Below are 18561 nucleotides of genomic sequence, written 5' to 3'. Positions count from 1 at the left end.
TACCGTGTACAAGGATGTGAAGGTCAGTACGCCCACGCAACATTATGCCTACTCACCGTAACAGGTGGACCAGCAAAATGATGAAGTTCGACAACGTTGGGCGTACCGTCATATGGCGAGATGTGGGAACTCGTGATGCACCCAGTAACATTGTCACACGTGATCTATTTGGTGGGGCAGGTGTTGTGGTGTGGAGATATATAATGTTGCATTGGCCTACTGACAAACAAATCTTTGAAAAAGGTGCATTCGTCGCTCAATGTCATTCTGTACTTCTTTCCCACGTGCGTCTTTTCAGGGGTACATTCGATCTTCATTTTAATGGATGACACTACGCGACCATATTGAACAGCCAGGTGGAGAAGTTCTTGGGACAAGAGGATATTCGAATGGAATGGCCTCCCATTTCGCTTGACTTAAATGCCATCGAGTATGTGTGGAATGTGATGGGGAGTCGTATAGCAACAAACACGTCCTCATGCACCAATGACCATACAGCAGTTGTCATCTGCGCTGATGGAGGAATGAAACGACCTGCCACAACTACTCCTTCCTACATGGAAGCACGTTGCACATACATCCATTAAGAACCATACACTTCCTTTTTTAATGTGTGAGGAACCAACATAAATGGCGCTGCGTGATTAGTGTATTTGAATAAAAGTGCCATTTCTGTTCATCTCTTTGGATATTTCTTTCGGTTATCTTCTGTTATACTGTAGCAGTTCTTTCTATGTATGGTCCAAGCAACTTGGCAGTGACACATCATGCAAAAGTTACTTTCGCCCTTAAGTTTTGCACACCAATGCACATAAAGTATTCAGAGTCTGCCAATTATCTTGACCACCCCAAATAACTTTTTACACGAAAACAAATTAAAAATGTTTCAAGCAAATAGCAATGGTGTCCTTCCCGGTGCTGAGCCGAGCTGTTCCATTTCATGTGCAATATTTCGACAATCGACCCAGTCTTCTTCCTTGGGTCGGTCGTCAAAATATTGTGCGCGAAATGGAACAGCTCGGCTCAGCGTCTGTAAGCACACAATTAGTCAATCACACTGAGAAAACCTGAAAGATTAACAAGCAAGTGCTGTATAGCTACCAGGCGGAGTTAACCAGCACAACTGCCTTTCCTGTAACTTTCCTCAGCGTGTCTTTTTTCAACAGAAGCCTATATTTCTCATTCGGTAATCCACTTCTTCTCTTCAAGACCTGTTGGGATAATACCAAGTCAATTCAAAGCAGCACTCAACCCGGCCCACCCAGAGTTCTTTCAGATTTGGAGCATTCAGTGATCCAAATGAGAGATGAAAAACTATCAATTTGCAGAGGCATTTGACAACTGTGAATAAAGTTAGAGGTCTGCAAAGTTTGGAAATTATGTAAAATTCACTTCCATCTGTCTCAACATAAATGATTATAGCACTGGTCCTAATCCACACACGGCCATGAAACCTGTACAACTGAAAAGCTAATGAGTAGAGCTTTATACTGATAAGCAATATGCCAGGTTTCTAAGAATTGTTATACCCAGTTCCATTGACCTTAACCTTTAACCTTGAATAGCTCAAAATACACACTTTTAACTCTTTTGGAAAAAAAAACAATATATTGTGTAGCCCCAATATGCTACTATGAACATGGTAAAAGTCAAGACTGTACACCAAAGGCACCATGACCAAAACATTAATACAGTAAGCAATTACGTAACCGGGTTTTCTTCCAGAAGAGCAAACAACACCAGTCACTATTTTTCTGACAAATTGATGATAGTTTCTTACTATGAACAGCCAATGGAAGAGATTTTTATGTCAGCCAGTTGTAATTAGCTTATTTCATGGTGTGGCTGCAGTGTACATGCGCTGTGAAGTAGTATTTAGTAGTAGTTTGTAAAAAATCGATTTCAAGTCAAAATATACTGGTGCACTCAATTTCAAGAAGAAGAGTACAGAAGAATTTGAGGAAAGGATGGTAAACAAGTGTCCTAATGTATTGCTAGATGAAAAAATATGCAGTACATGTAGTAAGCAAATATCACAAAACCCATAAACCCGTGCACGTCCGGCGTTATCTGTGCTAGGTACTTCCAGAGATGATATTAAGTGAAAATGAAAGAACATCAGATGTGGCATTGCATTCTTTAACTACTATCCTCCAGTTTTTAGGTGAGTCTCCTGTGAAGAAAAAGAGGTTTCAGCATGAGAAAAATAACCCAAAGCAAAAATTGAAAAAGGTTGCCTCTGTGTAAAAATTGAAAAAGGTTGCTCTGTGTTGGAATGTGCTTGCGTGGCGTAACTGGAAAAAGAAGAGGGTGAAAAAAATGAAGAAAGAGAAATCGTAGCCCAGCTGAAGGATAAGTTTCACAATACATTGTGTATGTGTCACAAAACACAAATTTTGATAATACTTCCAAAGAACTGGAGTATAATGAAAACAATGAAAGTATTTTCTACTTCAGATTACACGGTATGAAGAGCAAAACAGTTAGAAGCAGAACATGAAAGATCAGCAACACCAAATCCAAAGGTAGGTAAGGTATGTTGTAAAAACTGTTCAACGTGTACTTAGTTTCCACTGTGCCAGGAAGAAAAGACTACGGTATGTGTCCGTGAAAGAAATTGGAATTAGAGTACGTTAGCAGAAGCAGCCAAGGTTAGACGTTCTTAAGGAATTGTATGCATTTTTCAAAGATACACAATCAGATGTAAATATCGATTCTCAATTTTTTTCCTCTCCCGAATCTGAGGGAGACGGGCGGACTGCTCAGAGAACTGCTCTGTTGGGCCCAACGTTCAATCAAAATTTTGTGTGTTACTGCTAAAGCACTGTGTTCTTGTCTATGCCAGTGGAATCCATGCTGTTTGTTTATGAGTCTCACGCCAGAATTTTAAGTTAATGGTTGAAGGGTTAAATTAAATGAACTAACGAAGTGTGAAGAACACACATTACCATCATAAAAGCACTGTGTAGCATTTGATTCATGCAATGCACTTTCAATATGTTTCTTAGGCACACTCTCCTATTCTTCAAGTCTGACAAGGTTGACTGACTGCTGTTTGAACTGTTTGGTGCGAACTGCACTGATGAAATTCCAAATAGGTGTTGATTCGCCGCAGGCGTTGCAGTTCTAGAGACTATAACAAAATCAACAGACGATTTTTTTTTTTTTTTTTTTTTTTTTTTTGCACCGAGTTTCCAACAGCTCCTACTACTATCACGTATCACACAGCAGCAGTCACAGATTTTTAAAATCACTAAAGAAGAACACAAAGCAAATACATGTCATGTTGTTTGTGATTTTGTAGAGAATTACTCCTTCGTCAATCAGGATGAAGTACAGGGATTTCACTGGAATAATTCACAGCTTACAACTCATCCGTTGGTTGCTTACAACAGAGACGCAAATACTAATTAAGTATGCCAAGTGTCATATGTGGAAATATCTGATTGCCTTCAGCATGATCAGTGTGAGTGTGAGTGTGTGTGTTTGTGTGTGTGTGTGTGTGTGTTTGTCTGTGTTCTTTCCAGCACAATTTCATCAATTTCTTAAAATTGTCACTTTCCAATTACAAAGCACATTTGCTATTTTTCGGATGTATGGGCTACCCAATGATAAAACAGAAAGTATTTCGTGAATCTGTCCTACCATCAGGAAGATTATGATTGGTATTTTTTTGCTACAGCACATGTTAAGGACCTAGAGATGAGGTTACTGGGGCTGTAAAGAGATTAGCCACACTTGCCAGCCTCAAGCGACCTTATGAAAACCATATTTTGACACAATGACAGTTGTTTCAGTAGGCAAAGAAAACATTAGTCTTCGAATATAAACAGTTTTCCATCATGACTAAGATACTGCCAAGCTGAAGCAATATTTCACGAATAAAAGTACGATTCCAGATACCCATAAGCTTCGTTCTGTAATGCCGACTACTGAAGGCAAGGTAAAAACAAAGGCATGTTCTGCTTCTTTACTGAGCAGTGTTATACCTCCTCTGGGAGCCACCTTCACTGACTCCAGCGACCCAGGAGAAAGCCTGCCAGACGTGGACACTGGAGCCATTCTACAACCGCACAGGTAGGCGGCAGGATGCCCATGCGTCGCTTGAGAATGGACACGTTGCAAAGATCCTGGCGGACAAAGAGAAGCACGCCGAAAACCGAGGGATTCCTGCAGTCATTGGGACGAAACGTCAAGAATGCAGATGTAAACGCATATGAATTTTTCTGGCCTGGCAGCAGCCGCTTTATCTGCCTTAGAAAGCGAGAACGTTATCAACAAGTCCAGCACCCCATAGGCACTGCGAGGAGCGTACACAAAGCGCGAAGAATTCACACACGGAAGCGTATGAAGAAGTCAGCCTGTTGTTTTCTATATAGCAAGGACATTCCTTGTAAATCACGGACGCCAGCAGACTCTAATATGAAGCCCAAAAATGAGCCTGTCCAGACCTCACACAGAGATAGCGGATACAAAGAAGTGTTTCGTGGCTGCTTTTACAACAGCTGCGGTATGCAGAAAAACGTCGGAAGACTGCCACCAATGCTGGTGAAACCGTAAAAAAGACGTCAATTCCCGAGTCACACACCAGCCAACGCAAGATAGGAAATTTCCACCCTGTACAGAGAAGAGTGGTCATGAAACGGCGATCAGTCATTGGGCGGAACTGCAAACTGAGTCCGCCAATGACAAGGAGAAAATTTCGAGAAATCGTTCGCTGAAAGATGATGAGGAGTGAAGGGGGACATTCGGTCAGATAGTGCGAAAGCAACCAACACCCGCTTTCAGACACCGCGATATTGCTGCTTTGGCCACGCAACCCAAAACAGGCAGACAACGTGGAGACGTACCTGACGCAAACTGGAAAGACACACTCTCTCCCTACACAACATCTGGTGAACATTAACAATTTAATTGGAGACTTGTGAAACCTGATGTTACCACTTTTTGTTGCCTTTTCATTGGAAGCTACACTGAAAATGGCTCATAGTACCACTACAGTAATATAAATCGTACTCTTATACAACATGACTGATGAATTGTTTTTTTTTTTTAATAATTTGTGTTTCATAGTTAGCATCTTTCGCATTTTGATAGTGTACTGATACTGACAAATTTTTGAGTTAGATGTCTTTGATGTGCCATGTTGATATTTACTATGTTTACAGTAGCATAATGGAGCAATGCAATATTTTTTTTAAAATTAAAGATGGTGTATTTTGAGATATTGAAAATCAAAGAAGGTTAAGGTCAATGATCTTGGATGTAAAAGTTCTTAGAAACCCTCCATGCTGCATATCTGCGTAAAGCTCTGATCATTAGCTTTTCAATTAGACAAGTTTCGTTGCTGTATCTGGATTAAAATACACTCCTGGAAATGGAAAAAAGAACACATTGACACCGGTGTGTCAGACCCACCATACTTGCTCCGGACACTGCGAGAGGGCTGTACAAGCAATGATCACACGCACGGCACAGCGGACACACCAGGAACCGCGGTGTTGGCCGTCGAATGGCGCTAGCTGCGCAGCATTTGTGCACCGCCGCCGTCAGTGTCAGCCAGTTTGCCGTGGCATACGAAGCTCCATCGCAGTCTTTAACACTGGTAGCATGCCGCGACAGCGTGGACGTGAACCGTATGTGCAGTTGACGGACTTTGAGCGAGGGCGTATAGTGGGCATGCGGGAGGCCGGGTGGACGTACCGCCGAATTGCTCAACACGTGGGGCGTGAGATCTCCACAGTACATCGATGTTGTCGCCAGTGGTCGGCGGAAGGTGCACGTGCCCGTCGACCTGGGACTGGACCGCAGCGACGCACGGATGCACGCCAAGACCGTAGGATCCTACGCAGTGCCGTAGGGGACCGCACCGCCACTTCCCAGCAAATTAGGGACACTGTTGCTCCTGGGGTATCGGCGAGGACCATTCGCAACCGTCTCCATGAAGCTGGGCTACGGTCCCGCACACCGTTAGGCCGTCTTCCGCTCACGCCCCAACATCGTGCAGCCCGCCTCCAGTGGTGTCGCGACAGGCGTGAATGGAGAGACGAATGGAGACGTGTCGTCTTCAGCGATGAGAGTCGCTTCTGCCTTGGTGCCAATGATGGTCGTATGCGTGTTTGCCGCCGTGCAGGTGAGCGCCACAATCAGGACTGCATACGACCGAGGCACACAGGGCCAACACTCGGCATCATGGTGTGGGGAGCGATCTCCTACACTGGCCGTACACCACTGGTGATCGTCGAGGGGACACTGAATAGTGCACGGTACATCCAAACCGTCATCGAACCCATCGTTCTACCATTCCTAGACCGGCAAGGGAACTTGCTGTTCCAACAGGACAATGCACGTCCGCTTGTATCCCGTGCCACCCAACGTGCTCTAGAAGGTGTAAGTCAACTACCCTGGCCAGCAAGATCTCCGGATCTGTCCCCCATTGAGCATGTTTGGGACTGGATGAAGCGTCGTCTCACGCAGCCTGCACGTCCAGCACGAACGCTGGTCCAACTGAGGCGCCAGGTGGAAATGGCATGGCAAGCCGTTCCACAGGACTACATCCAGCATCTCTACGATCGTCTCCATGGGAGAATAGCAGCCTGCATTGCTGCGAAAGGTGGATATACACTGTACTAGTGCCGACATTGTGCATGCTCTGTTGCCTGTGTCTACGTGCCAGTGGTTCTGTCAATGTGATCATGTGATGTATCTGACCCCAGGAATGTGTCAATAAAGTTTCCCCTTCCTGGGACAATGAATTCACGGTGTTCTTATTTCAAATTCCAGGAGTGTATTTTTTGTTGAGACAGACGAACTTAAATTTCGCACAACTTCCAAACCTGTAATTCTCTTCACAATTGACATGTACCTGTTCAAACTGGTAGTATTCTGTCTTTTATCTGGATCACTGAATGCACCAAATTTGAAATAAATCAGAGATGGTCAGGTTGAAAATGTTACTTTTCGGCGTTGAATTGACATGGAATTACCTGTTGAGAAACGAATCACAGTGTACCGTTTATGTAAACACAACGTTATTAAAACACAACACAAAACTGACTGTCTCTCTTGCACTAGCACACATTGCAAGTACCTGGTGTAGTCCACTTTTTGCCGGCCGGGGTGGCCGAGCGGTTCTAGGCGCTTCAGTCTGGAACCGCGCGACCGCTACGGTCGTAGGTTCGAATCCTGCCTTGGGCATGGATGTGTGTGATGTCCTCAGGTTAGTTAGGTTTAAGTAGTTCTAAGTTCTAGGGGACTGATGACCTTAGCAGTTTAAGTCCCGTAGTGCTCAGAGCCAGTTCCACTTTTTGGAGTAAACAGTAAACAAATGGGAACAAGGAAAATACACACTAGTCATTCAGTCACCCATCTTCAGTTAAAGGTTTGTGGGAGTACGATGTACGCCGAAAAAGAGCAGGTAAAAGTACTGGCCATGTATAGAGAATGTAAATTAGTAGAACAGTAACTGCAATAACATTTTCTTGTTTACAATATGGGTAAATGTAGTACTACAGATGAGAAACATTTTTACCTTCTCTTCCTCTGTGTACACTGCATTCACATAAACTAAAAACTGTTGACTGCATCAACAATGTCAATTTTCCTTGTGTTTCCATTTGTTTACCGTCAACTCCAGCAAGCGGACGAGTTGTGTTTCCCTGGGCACCTGTTCTGTGAGCTAGTGGTAGAGTCGGCGCAGAATAACGTGGCCAATAGATCCACAGTTAGCTCGGCACGCCTGTGGAGAGTGGTTATGGTGGGGGGTTGTGGGCGTGGACAGGCGCTCTAGAGAAAATGCCGAGTGCGGAAAGGGAAGTGCCGTTCTAAACTGAAGCCTATGCTCACATTTTTTGTAAATAGGAAGTGGAGCTCTTCCACCCCCACACATGAGTGATGACCATTCATAGAGATCCGTCTTGTTTGCTTTGATTAGTATCTAAAACGAATTTCGCTGAAAATGGAGCGATTTATTCTCGCCTGGCTAGTTAAACATTTGTAACTTTCGGAGAAGCGTCATGGGTCGCGAAATTTGAATAAAACCTTCATTTCTCTTCTTTCCATGTCAGAATTTGCTTCTTTTGCCAAAACACGGTGGTGTTTGCACAGTGTCATCTCACTAACATGTTGTGCAGACCCAATTGCGAGAGAATTCTGAAAAAGTGGTTTATTAAGTGAGAAACTAAGGAAAATGAAGATCAGTAGCTTATGAAAAAGCACATACTCCCCACAAAACAAACGTGTAGTGTTTTCACTTATGTTGTTCCAAAACTATTTCACCAGCTACCGATGGCCCTAGAAAATTACATTCTTTCATCGAAAAGTCTGTAGGTTAGTGCAATAATACGGTAGATAATTACGTTTCGCGTAATAACCATACGGCAAAATAATCTCCTCTTTGCATGCTGTCATTTGCCAAAATCTCATTTCGCTATCTCAAACCGCTTATGAAATATGAGAAATGTTGTGGGTATTTCACTCTGGCTTTTTCGCTGGCGCGGTGCGATTGCAGATGAGTTCGCTACATCAGATCAATTTTCTCGACATTGGTGACAGATAGAGACCTGCAGCCAAGTCTAAAGAAAAATTCAATATGTTAGATATATTTCATACGCAGCAATATATTATTTAATATGCACCAAACGCAAAATCATAGCGACCCCTATTTTTCACTGCAAACTTTTTTTGAATTTCGTGCACTGTCTTACTTCCACGTATATATCGCAATAACTATGACCATTAACGAAATGATGGGCACATCATCATGAACCTGACATATAAAGCTATAAGTCAGGAGTGGGCAATTGTTTTGGTTCGGGGGCCACATTATAGACACAGAGGTTAGCGGAGGACCGCACCTTATAAACCTCTCATTTCTAATGCCGTATATAATGTGTGTGTGTGTGTGTGTGTGTGTGTGTGTGTGTGTGTGTGTGTGTGTGTGTGAAGTATTCCCAAAATTTTATGAAAATGCAAGTTTTCTTTATTTCTAATCACATATCACAAACAGAGTTGCAATTTCGGGTGTAGCAGTAAGAGCGTTAAAATGCATTGATTAGTTAGCTTTACATTTCATAAAAGGTATCATAAAAATCATTAGATATAAATGGAAGAGTCGGAAGCAAAGGGGTATAAGTATACTTCTTATAATTTTGATAAGACTAAAGTCACTTGTACCCCTTTCCTTCTGACATCCTCAAATAAGATAGTTGTGTTCAATTTCATTTATTTTGCTAATTTAGTATCATCTCCAAGTACATTAAATTTTAAAACAAGTTTAATGGGACAAATGCATCCTATCACAATTTTGCACAATTTTTTTGAAATCAGGAGTCAGACTGCTAGTTGATATTCTCATCACAGTCTGCAAATTACTGTCTGTTAAACAGCTTCAGTATTTGCTCTTCTTGATTTTCAAGCAAGAAAAACTTTGTTCACAAATATACGTCGATCCTAATATGGAGAACATTTTGCCCGCAAATTTCTTGATAGATGGAAATTTTTCAGCTGACAATGATTTATAAAAGTCAACTAAAGTTACAGCATTAAACATTTCTTTCACTGCGTGATCTGCCAGCGTGTTAATCAGTTCAAGTTGCAGCTCCTGTGGTGCAGTGTCAATATCAGCCGTGATGGGATACGATAAAACATTAAATTGAGGCTCAATTTTCTTAAAATCCTGAAATCTTGTAGTAAACTCAGCCTCTAAGCTCTGCAGATAATCCTTAATCTTAGCTGAAACACTTTCTGTTCCCCCAGTAAAGGGAAATGACAAAATTGGCCTTCATATGCTTGCCTTGCAAACAGACCTAGTTTTGTTTTAAATGCTTTGACATGTGTCCACATTTCATGAGCAAACAACCCCTTTCCCTGCAAAGTCACATTCAGCTCATTCAGTTTTTCAAAAATATCAGCTGCAAACATAATCTCATATCTCCACTCTTCACATTCTATTTTTGCAACAAAATCATGAGATATCTCCTTAGTGTCCAGAAATAAAATAATTTCATCCTGTAATGCCCAGACTCTTTTTAATACTTTGCTCGACCTCAACCACCTCACACGGTTATGGTAAATTACATCTTCATGTTCTGCCCCCACCTCCTCAACAAGAGATTTGAACTGTCTGTGATGGAGTGCCCTTGCTCTGATTGTGTTCACAACAGGATCTACCACATGCTTTAAGTCTAGTGCAGTCTTGCAGAGGCTTTCCTGATGTAAAACAAAATGAAAATCCAAAATATCACTGGCTGTGTCTTCGGCTTGTAACTTGATTTTTAAAAGTTTCACCATACCTAAAATGCTTACCATTTTGTTTCAGGATAAGCCACTTGTTTCCACACAATTAACAATACATTCTAACAAGTCCTGACTAGTGGTTCTATCTTTCATGGATACTATACCAAGTAATTCCTCGGTGATGACGAAATGTTCATTAATTCCACAGATAATGATGAGTACTTGTGCAGTGTCTTTAATATCTGTGCTTTCGTCCATTGCCAGTGAAAACCAAACAAAATCTTCGCTCACAGTCTTTAGCTGGTCTACAAGTTCGTCACTAATTGAATCAATGCGCCGCACTATAGTCCTCCTTGACAACGAAATGCTCTCAAATTTGGTTTTAACCTCAGGACACAATACACTTGCACACTCTACCATGCACTGTTTAATAAACTCGCCATCCGAAAAAGGTTTGTTTCGTTTAGCAAGGTTATGGGCGACCATGAAACTTGCTTCTGTAGCACTATTTTGAAGCGGTGTTTGCTTCGTAAATAACGATTGTTGCTTCTTCAAGCGTTTCACGACCTCCGCTGCTTTTTCTTTCGTTCTTCATCTGAAAGTTTGCAGCCAAAGTCACTGTGTTTTGTTTCGTGATGTCGTTTCAGATTGTACTCCTTGAATACGGCAACTGTTTCATGGCATAGTAAGCATGCGGCTTTATTTCCTGCATCAATAAAGAAATATTTAGTCGTCCAGTCTTCATTAAACAGACGGCACTTATCACCGACTTTACGCTTCTTCTTAGGAGTCATGATTGCACCAACTATATATATATATATATTTATTCGTTGTACTGCTGCACAGCCAAAACACAAGTAAACCACCCGAAAAAGAAGAAAATTCCTCTGTATGTCGTACTATTCACTCGGCGCGGGAGAAATACAGCGCTACCATCGGCCACCGCGTGGAGCATAAATTTGCGCCAATAGCAGGATGCACAGTGCTTTTTTCCGTGCCCCTGGTGGCTGATGGTAGTGCTCCCATAATCCACCGCGCCCACATGCAGCTAGGTTGGTTGCGTGACTGTAGAGACATCTGTCGGTAGTACGCACTACCAAGTAGCGCAGACGCTAGCGGATTTTTTTAGTCGCGCGGGGAAGGGAAATTTTGTTTTTCCTATGATTTTTATAAATGTCTTGGCGGACCACACAAAATCCCTCCGCGGGCCACATGTGGCCCGCAGACCGCTATTTGCCCACCCCTGCTATAAGTGATGCAAAAATGACCTTTTTTTACCGAATAGTTTCCATAAAATCGTTCGAGAAAGATTGAAGGATATGCGCCTCAACTTCGTCATCGCTGACCGGCTGAAAGGTGGCAAACGGTGTCATTCTCCCCTACCGAACAAACGAACTCATGCAGCGCTGTGGACGAAAATTGGTCACTACGCCTCGGCCAACGTATCCTGCGCGGACTGTAGCAGTTGATTCCATATTTCTGCGTTTCCGGAAAGCTTTTTACATCGTTCCTCACATTCGACTTCTAATCAAATTGCGTGCCTATGGAATGGAGTATCGTCTCACTTGTGCGACTGAATTTATGATACACTCGAGGCATGAATTAAAAAACGCCTTCAGTCACAATTTTTCGTGTTTTATTTAGTACAGGATGCATTTCGGAGCCTGTGGGTCCATCTTCAGGAGTAATTCGTATTAATACATGATACATTTGTTCTCTTGAATGAGATGAAATGCATTTCATCTCATTCAAGAGAACAAATAAATAATGATGAAATGGATTTCATCTCATTCAAGAGAACAAATATATCGTGTATTAAAACGTATTACACCTGAAGATGGACCCACAGGGTCTGAAATGCACCGTGTACTAAGTAAAACAGGAAAAATTGTGACTGAAGGCGTTTTTTAACTCATACCTCGAGTGTATTCAGTATAGTCACGTTTGAAGCTGAAAAATATAGGTAAAATTAAATTGAATTTGTGATTACCTGTCAGAGGATCCATAGTTCGCAATCACGGACGGAAAGTCATCGAGTAAAATAGGAGTAATATCTTGTATTTCTTAAGAAAGTGTTATAGGCCCTCTGCTGTTCCTAATCTGTATAAACGATTTAGCAGACAACCTATGCAGCCCTCTTAAATTGCTTGCAGATGATGCTGTCATTTACCGTCTAGTAGGGTCATGAAAGACTGCAAAATGATTTAGGTAAGATAACCGTATGGTGAGAAAAGAGGCAATTGACCCTAAATAATGGAAAGTGTAAGGTCATCCAAATGTGTACTAAAAGAAATCTGTTAAACTTTGGTTACACGATAAATCAGACAAATCTAAAGGCTGTCAGTTCTGCTATACACCCAGGTAATAAAAATAGAAAACGTTGTGGGAAGACGAACCAAACGCTGCGTTTTTTGGCGGAACACATAGAAGATGCAACAGGTCTACGAAAGAGACTGCCTACACTCCACTATCCGTGCTCTTCTGGAATACTGCTGTGCGGGTTGGGACCCGTAGCAGATAGTATAGCGAAACAGAGGAGCAAGTGCCATGGATATGATACGCGAATTGGATGGGCGAAAATCAGAACAAAGGCGTTTTTCAAATTCGTCAAGATCTTTTCAAGAAATTTCAATTACTAATTTAATCCTCTGAATGCGAAAATATCGTCAGAATAAAATAAGAGAGATTAGAATTCGTACGGAAAGATTTAAGTGTTCATTACTCCTGAGCGCTATTTGAGAATGTAACGATAGAGAAATAGTCTGAAAGCGGTTTGATGAACCCTCTGCTAGGTACTTACGTGTAAACTGCAAAGTAGACTAGTGGATGTAGATGTAGTAGTAGTAGTAGTAGTAGTAGTAGTAGTAGTAGTAGTATTCATCTGTAGATCACTTTTACAAGAATATTGGACATACAGTGGTATTCCAATTTAAGAACAAAATTCATTTACAAGGTGGTCAGAAACAGCCTGACAAGCTTGTAACAGTGCTGCACGGGAGGTTGCGCTGAGAAATAATTGTTAACAAGAAAATTCGATACGGTGTGCCGTTTACAAGTTATTTAGAAGTGAAATTAGCCAATCAAGTCTTCGCGTGCACAAATTCAAGCGAACTGCTAGAGGTGGTGTCGCCAAATGATTTTTTTTTTTTGTTTGGTTTCCTCACATAGAACAACCGTAGCATTTGCTCATCTAGTTTAAATTTTTTCGCTTCCAAGAAAGGCACATTTTGACTGGTAATGAGCATAGACCCACAGATGTCTACACATTGCCGCATTATAGCGCGTGCAAGTGCTTGAACTGACTAACCAGAATGGTAAATACCTCAGAAACGAAACGACGCAACGTATGATTTTTTTCCCTTTATCATTATTTCTCAGCAAAGACTCCCCTGCAACACCATTACATGATATTCAGACTGTTTCTGACCACCCTGTATTTACATACTTACAGATCTAGTTTGACAAGGACCTGCATAATTAGAAGAGCGCTTTAGCGGCCAATTTCCTGTGATTCAGGGAGGTGAGCCAGTCCCAGACAGAATCCACGTAGCGGGCGGATTAAAGACGAGGGCTGGTAAGCCGACCAGCCTGAATGTGATCTTTAGGCGGTTTTCCACGCCTCCTCGGTAAATACAGGACTGGTACCCACGCCTCACCTCAGTTACCCGCTACACAAACATATCGAAACCGTTCCCACATTTGATAGGAGATTTACACTAGACACAGACAAGTGGTGTACACAAATTCCGTACTAAGGGGAGTGGTGGCTTTTGGAAGAGCATCTGATCATCAACTGTCAAGTAACGTTGCTTCAACCCATATAACAATACCGCCCCATATGAAAATGGGTCAAGGCAAAGAAGAAGGAGAGATCCAGTTTGAAAAAGATAGACACACGCGCTGCTGTTTCATATCCTCCTAACGAACAAAGTTACAAGAAAGGCAATCGTGCTGGTAAATGTCCTCCTGCTACTTTACAAAATTTGCTTGATAAATTTTTTTTAGTTTGCTTCTGGAAATGAAGTTATTTGAGATGGTCAAGATAAAGCATACAAAACGCTAAGAAATGCATTTTTTAAATACTAACTATTAACTGTAAAAGTACGGTGAGTGATCTCGTATTAGAGTTCATCACACAAAAAGAATTTCAAGAATAAGCCACTTTCACTTTAAAAACAGTGTTTTCATTGCTGTCCTGTGTTATTGTAACATTGGAATGTTGGTATGTTGCCAGCAAGAAGCAGAAGGATGACACTCAACTCGACTCCGAGAAGGCGCACGTGAAGCAGAAGTGGCAGAGGTACAAGCCTCCGAGTTCCAAAAAAGCAAAGAAAGCGGCTCTCCGCAAGGAGAAAGCTATGGCGAAGAGCGGTAAGGAGAAATGGAAGGCAGCAGCCGAGGAAGCGAGGGAGAGGAAGGCTAAGAGGTCTGCGCAGTACCTGGAACGGGACGCTGCGAGCAGACGAAAGCCGACAAAGGACAAGTCGTGGAAGGAGAGCAAAGAGAAAAGTCTGCAGGCCGAGAGGCGGACATCGAGTGGAGAGGGCAAGAAGTTGGACGTGGATAAACTGAAACAGGGTTCGAAAGTGACGGAGAAACAAGCTCAGAAAGAGAAGTGGAAGTCAAGTGAGGACAACAGTGTGTGTGCCAAAGACGAGTTGTGTTCCAGTGGCAGCGACGAGAATGTACCCGGTGAGAAGAAAAAGTGGAAGAAGAAAAACAATGGCGAAGAAGGTACGAGAGAGAAATCTGCACAGCTAAATAGGGCAGGAGATGAAAGTCCAAGTGGTGGGTCCGAGACTGCTGGTGCAAATAGAAGAACGGAAGTAAAGAGTGATAAGAACAGTGACGATAGGGAACAAGGAGAGGTACTGAAACAAAGGACTACTGATGGCAGCAAACAGGCAGTCAAGCCAAAGGGGAGAAAATCGACAGAAGCGCAAGTGGTCAGTCCAGAGGTGTCGGCCTCCAAGGTAATTTCATTCACATTGCTTTTTGCCATCATTTCAGTCAACAGTTCTAAATATTTCTATTGTGGGCAGTCTCATTCTTGTGATATTTCCTATTTGTTTTTTCTTGTTTTAAGAAATACAGCAACTAGCCACTTTTCTTATGTATTCTTATTTATACCATTACGCGGATCGGGCTCTCACCCATCTTCCGTTGGCCTGGTACATATCTGAATCTTCAGTACGTACATCGTTAAAACTTCGAAAGCAGCTGAAGCTGGCCTGTGTAAAATTAACAATTTTGTTTAGCTACTATACTTTGCGAGTTGTATACTCACGATATATATAAGCTGTTCCGAAATAGTTCGTTCGAATTAACACCAGAGGTAGAGAACATCAAAACAAATATACTTGAATATGGTATCTATGGTCCCTGGCGGCAATTTCTGAAACGAGAGATGATTTACACAGAAGGTAGTTTAGCATGCTAATTACAGCAGTGGCATTCATAGCTCCCGCTCGAATGCGCGACCACTGGCCTGTATGTATGCAGTACATCGTCACACCTCTGACTGTCGTGTCCGTTCGAAGATGTCCGCAATGGTACCAGCAGCAACCAATTGCAGCGACGAGGTCTTCGTCTGTTTGCACAACGGTTCCATACACCAGCACGTGACTTGAGTGGCCAGGCCAAAGGGCCACCTAGGCCAATCCGTCGATTCCCAAAGGCGGATCTCAGACGATTCCTTACAGCAATGCTGAAATGGGCTGGCGCCCCACGGTTCTGGAAGTACATACTTTGTCTAACATTTAGAGGTACATCCAACCAGTACACCCAGCCATCCGTACAGAGAGCAGTTCTGAATGTCAGTACACATTCCCAGTCGGCGACACCGACACAACAGCTTACGTCAGCACCACTTTTCAAAGATGACTTCAGAGACCATGTTTTGATGTTTTCTACCTCCCATATCAATGTGTACAAATAGTTTCGGAACACGCTGTATTACTGTTTAGATGTACTTCCTTTCTACTCTGCTTGCTGTTACTCAGATTTTCACATTGATAGATGTGGCACAAGATCTTGCAAGATACAAATAAAAAAATGTTTGTACCACATTTACAAAAGCGAAAATCAGAGTAACAACAAGCAGAGTAGAAAATAAGTACAGTACCCCTCACCAGTAATATATCGTAAAAATACAACTCGCTAAGTGTAACAACTAAAAAAATATGTTAGTTTTGCACAGGTCAGCTGAGGCATCCATACTGCTGTCGGTGTTTCAACGACATACTTACTGAAGATTCGAATATGTATCACGTCAACTGCAACTGCGACTGGTTCCTGTGTTTCTTAAAATAATCGACCACGGAGCTCAACAACATGGAAAATGGATAAATTATTGTTTCTCCCTGAGTTTGTACAGTTCATAGGAAAAAAATTTACAGGGTGTTACAGTCGGAAACAGGTGCATGCTGGAGGGCAACAGTGTGGACTTTTCTGAAGCAGTTAGCCTACCGTGTAGCTACAGCTGAATTTCTACGCAGGCAGGAGTGCCCGCAGGGCAAGGTGAGGGGGCGGAGGGGGGGGGGGGGGAGGAGAGGGGAAAGTGAGGTTATTGTCTCTAGCGAGAATTCACTCAGTTTACGAATATAAAAAAGTCTGAAACTTTATGGCTCAGGTTTATATGATTTAAAATACCTGCAAAATTACCACTAAAATAGTAGGAAAACATCGATAAAATGACGTAAAAATTATGTAAGACATACGTAAATTGAGTTACAAAATGAACTAGAGCAACGAAAAACTTTATAAGAGCATGCAACTAAAATTAAAAACTGATAATGAATTTAAAAATGGTGTGCTTTTATTTAAGGAATCTCGTTCGTTAAAGTAGTGCAAAATTGTTGTATACCCATCTTATACCTATTGGCAACGAAGTATCGTTATTTTTGTTTCTATACTCAACCGTGGTAAAGTTAAAACAGCAAGTGAGGTAACAATAGTAATAAGCAGATGAACCAGCAGTTTATTGTCAACATATACAAATACATTCTTGAGCAACATTTAAGTGTTTTTCCTGAAGGCACGTGCCTTGTTCGTTCTTTACAGATTAAAATAATCATAAATGGACTTTAAACACAATAAAAACAAACAGGGAAGTGTGAGTAGTCAAAGCGGTACAGTGACTGAATATAAATCGAAAATAAAGTGTGTAAGGTGCACTTAGTGTATTTTTAATAAAAAGTTATTTTACTTATTTTTATTATTTTTAAACAAAAAGAGCGACGAAAAAACGAAATAGACAAACAGCGCGAAGCACATTTTAAGTTCCCAATGAAAGAAAATGAGTATCATGAGAAGCAGAGAAACCGAAAAACAACGATATGAACGGACTGAAGAATCAAGAATTGCGACACAATCTTATAATGAAAGACTGCGAACTCGAGCCAGCCATGAAAATATCATCCTAGGAGAAGCACGGGCGACGACAAGTAAACAGTACAACCTAAAAAATGAAGTATTCCACTAAGACTGGACGAAGGAACATAACAAACACAAAAACATCGTAATCGGAAAAATGGATAACACCTGCCATACAGAAGACGACTATCCAAAAACGGTGGCTTCACAGCAGAATATGAATACGAGGCAGCGACGAACTGGAACTAGGTCATCAATGGATAGTACCATATAAAACACTATTTTCCAAATTGTTCCAGGCACGCATAAACGTAGAATACTGCAATTCAGTGCAATCCATCAAATATGTCTGTAAGTATGTGGCAGTGACGTGGCAGTAATTCAAATAGCCAAAGACAGCGAACAACAAAACACAAAACGACGAGATCCTCATGTACCAAACGGGAAGATATATCGTGGCGAATTTTCGGTTTTCCCATACACGAACGTGAACCAAGTATGCAACACCTAGCAGTACATTTGGAGAAGGACACAGACTTTACTTCACAAAAGACACCGTCAGAAAAACTTTAATCGAATCACCTCAGAGCATCACATTCACAGCTTTCTGCCAACTGTGCCAAACGGATCCATTCCCGAAAACATTAGTTTCTGTCGATCTCCCTACCTGTTACACGTCGAACACAACAAGAAAAATCTTTCAACGACGAAAACAAGAAATTGCAGTAGAAGATCATCGAGGAATCACGAAAACTGGCGCACTAGTCCGAGTATATCCCGTACATCCGAACAACGCCGAATGTTCTTATATCCGGATGTTGCTACAAGAAATACTGGAACCAGCAAGTTTCACAGATCTCAAGACTATTAATGGTTACCTATGCCAGTCCGCCCCGGTAGCTGAGTGGTCAGCGTGACAGACTGTCAATCCTAAGGGCCCGTGTTCTATTC

The 18561-nt window shown here is 42.0% G+C and overlaps 1 protein-coding gene across 3 annotated transcripts in view; it reads left to right on the top strand.

The window, feature by feature from the left end:
• Positions 1–18561, top strand: part of LOC126428165 (uncharacterized) — a 210993-nt gene that overhangs the window by 75205 nt on the left and 117227 nt on the right. For all 3 annotated transcript variants that reach the window (XR_007576785.1, XM_050090074.1, XM_050090075.1), the window contains exon 3: positions 14471–15209. Coding sequence is in view for 2 of the 3 variants with exons in the window: in XM_050090074.1 (XP_049946031.1) it covers positions 14471–15209 (739 nt within the window). In the remaining variant the exon portion in view is untranslated. The remainder of the gene's footprint in view (positions 1–14470; positions 15210–18561) is intronic.

The sequence above is a fragment of the Schistocerca serialis genome, chromosome 12, assembly GCF_023864345.2.
Source record: "Schistocerca serialis cubense isolate TAMUIC-IGC-003099 chromosome 12, iqSchSeri2.2, whole genome shotgun sequence".
In the NCBI taxonomy this organism is placed as follows: Eukaryota; Metazoa; Arthropoda; class Insecta; order Orthoptera; family Acrididae; genus Schistocerca; species Schistocerca serialis.
Note: the sequence above shows the minus strand (reverse complement) of the source record. Positions and strands in the feature narration are given on the sequence as shown.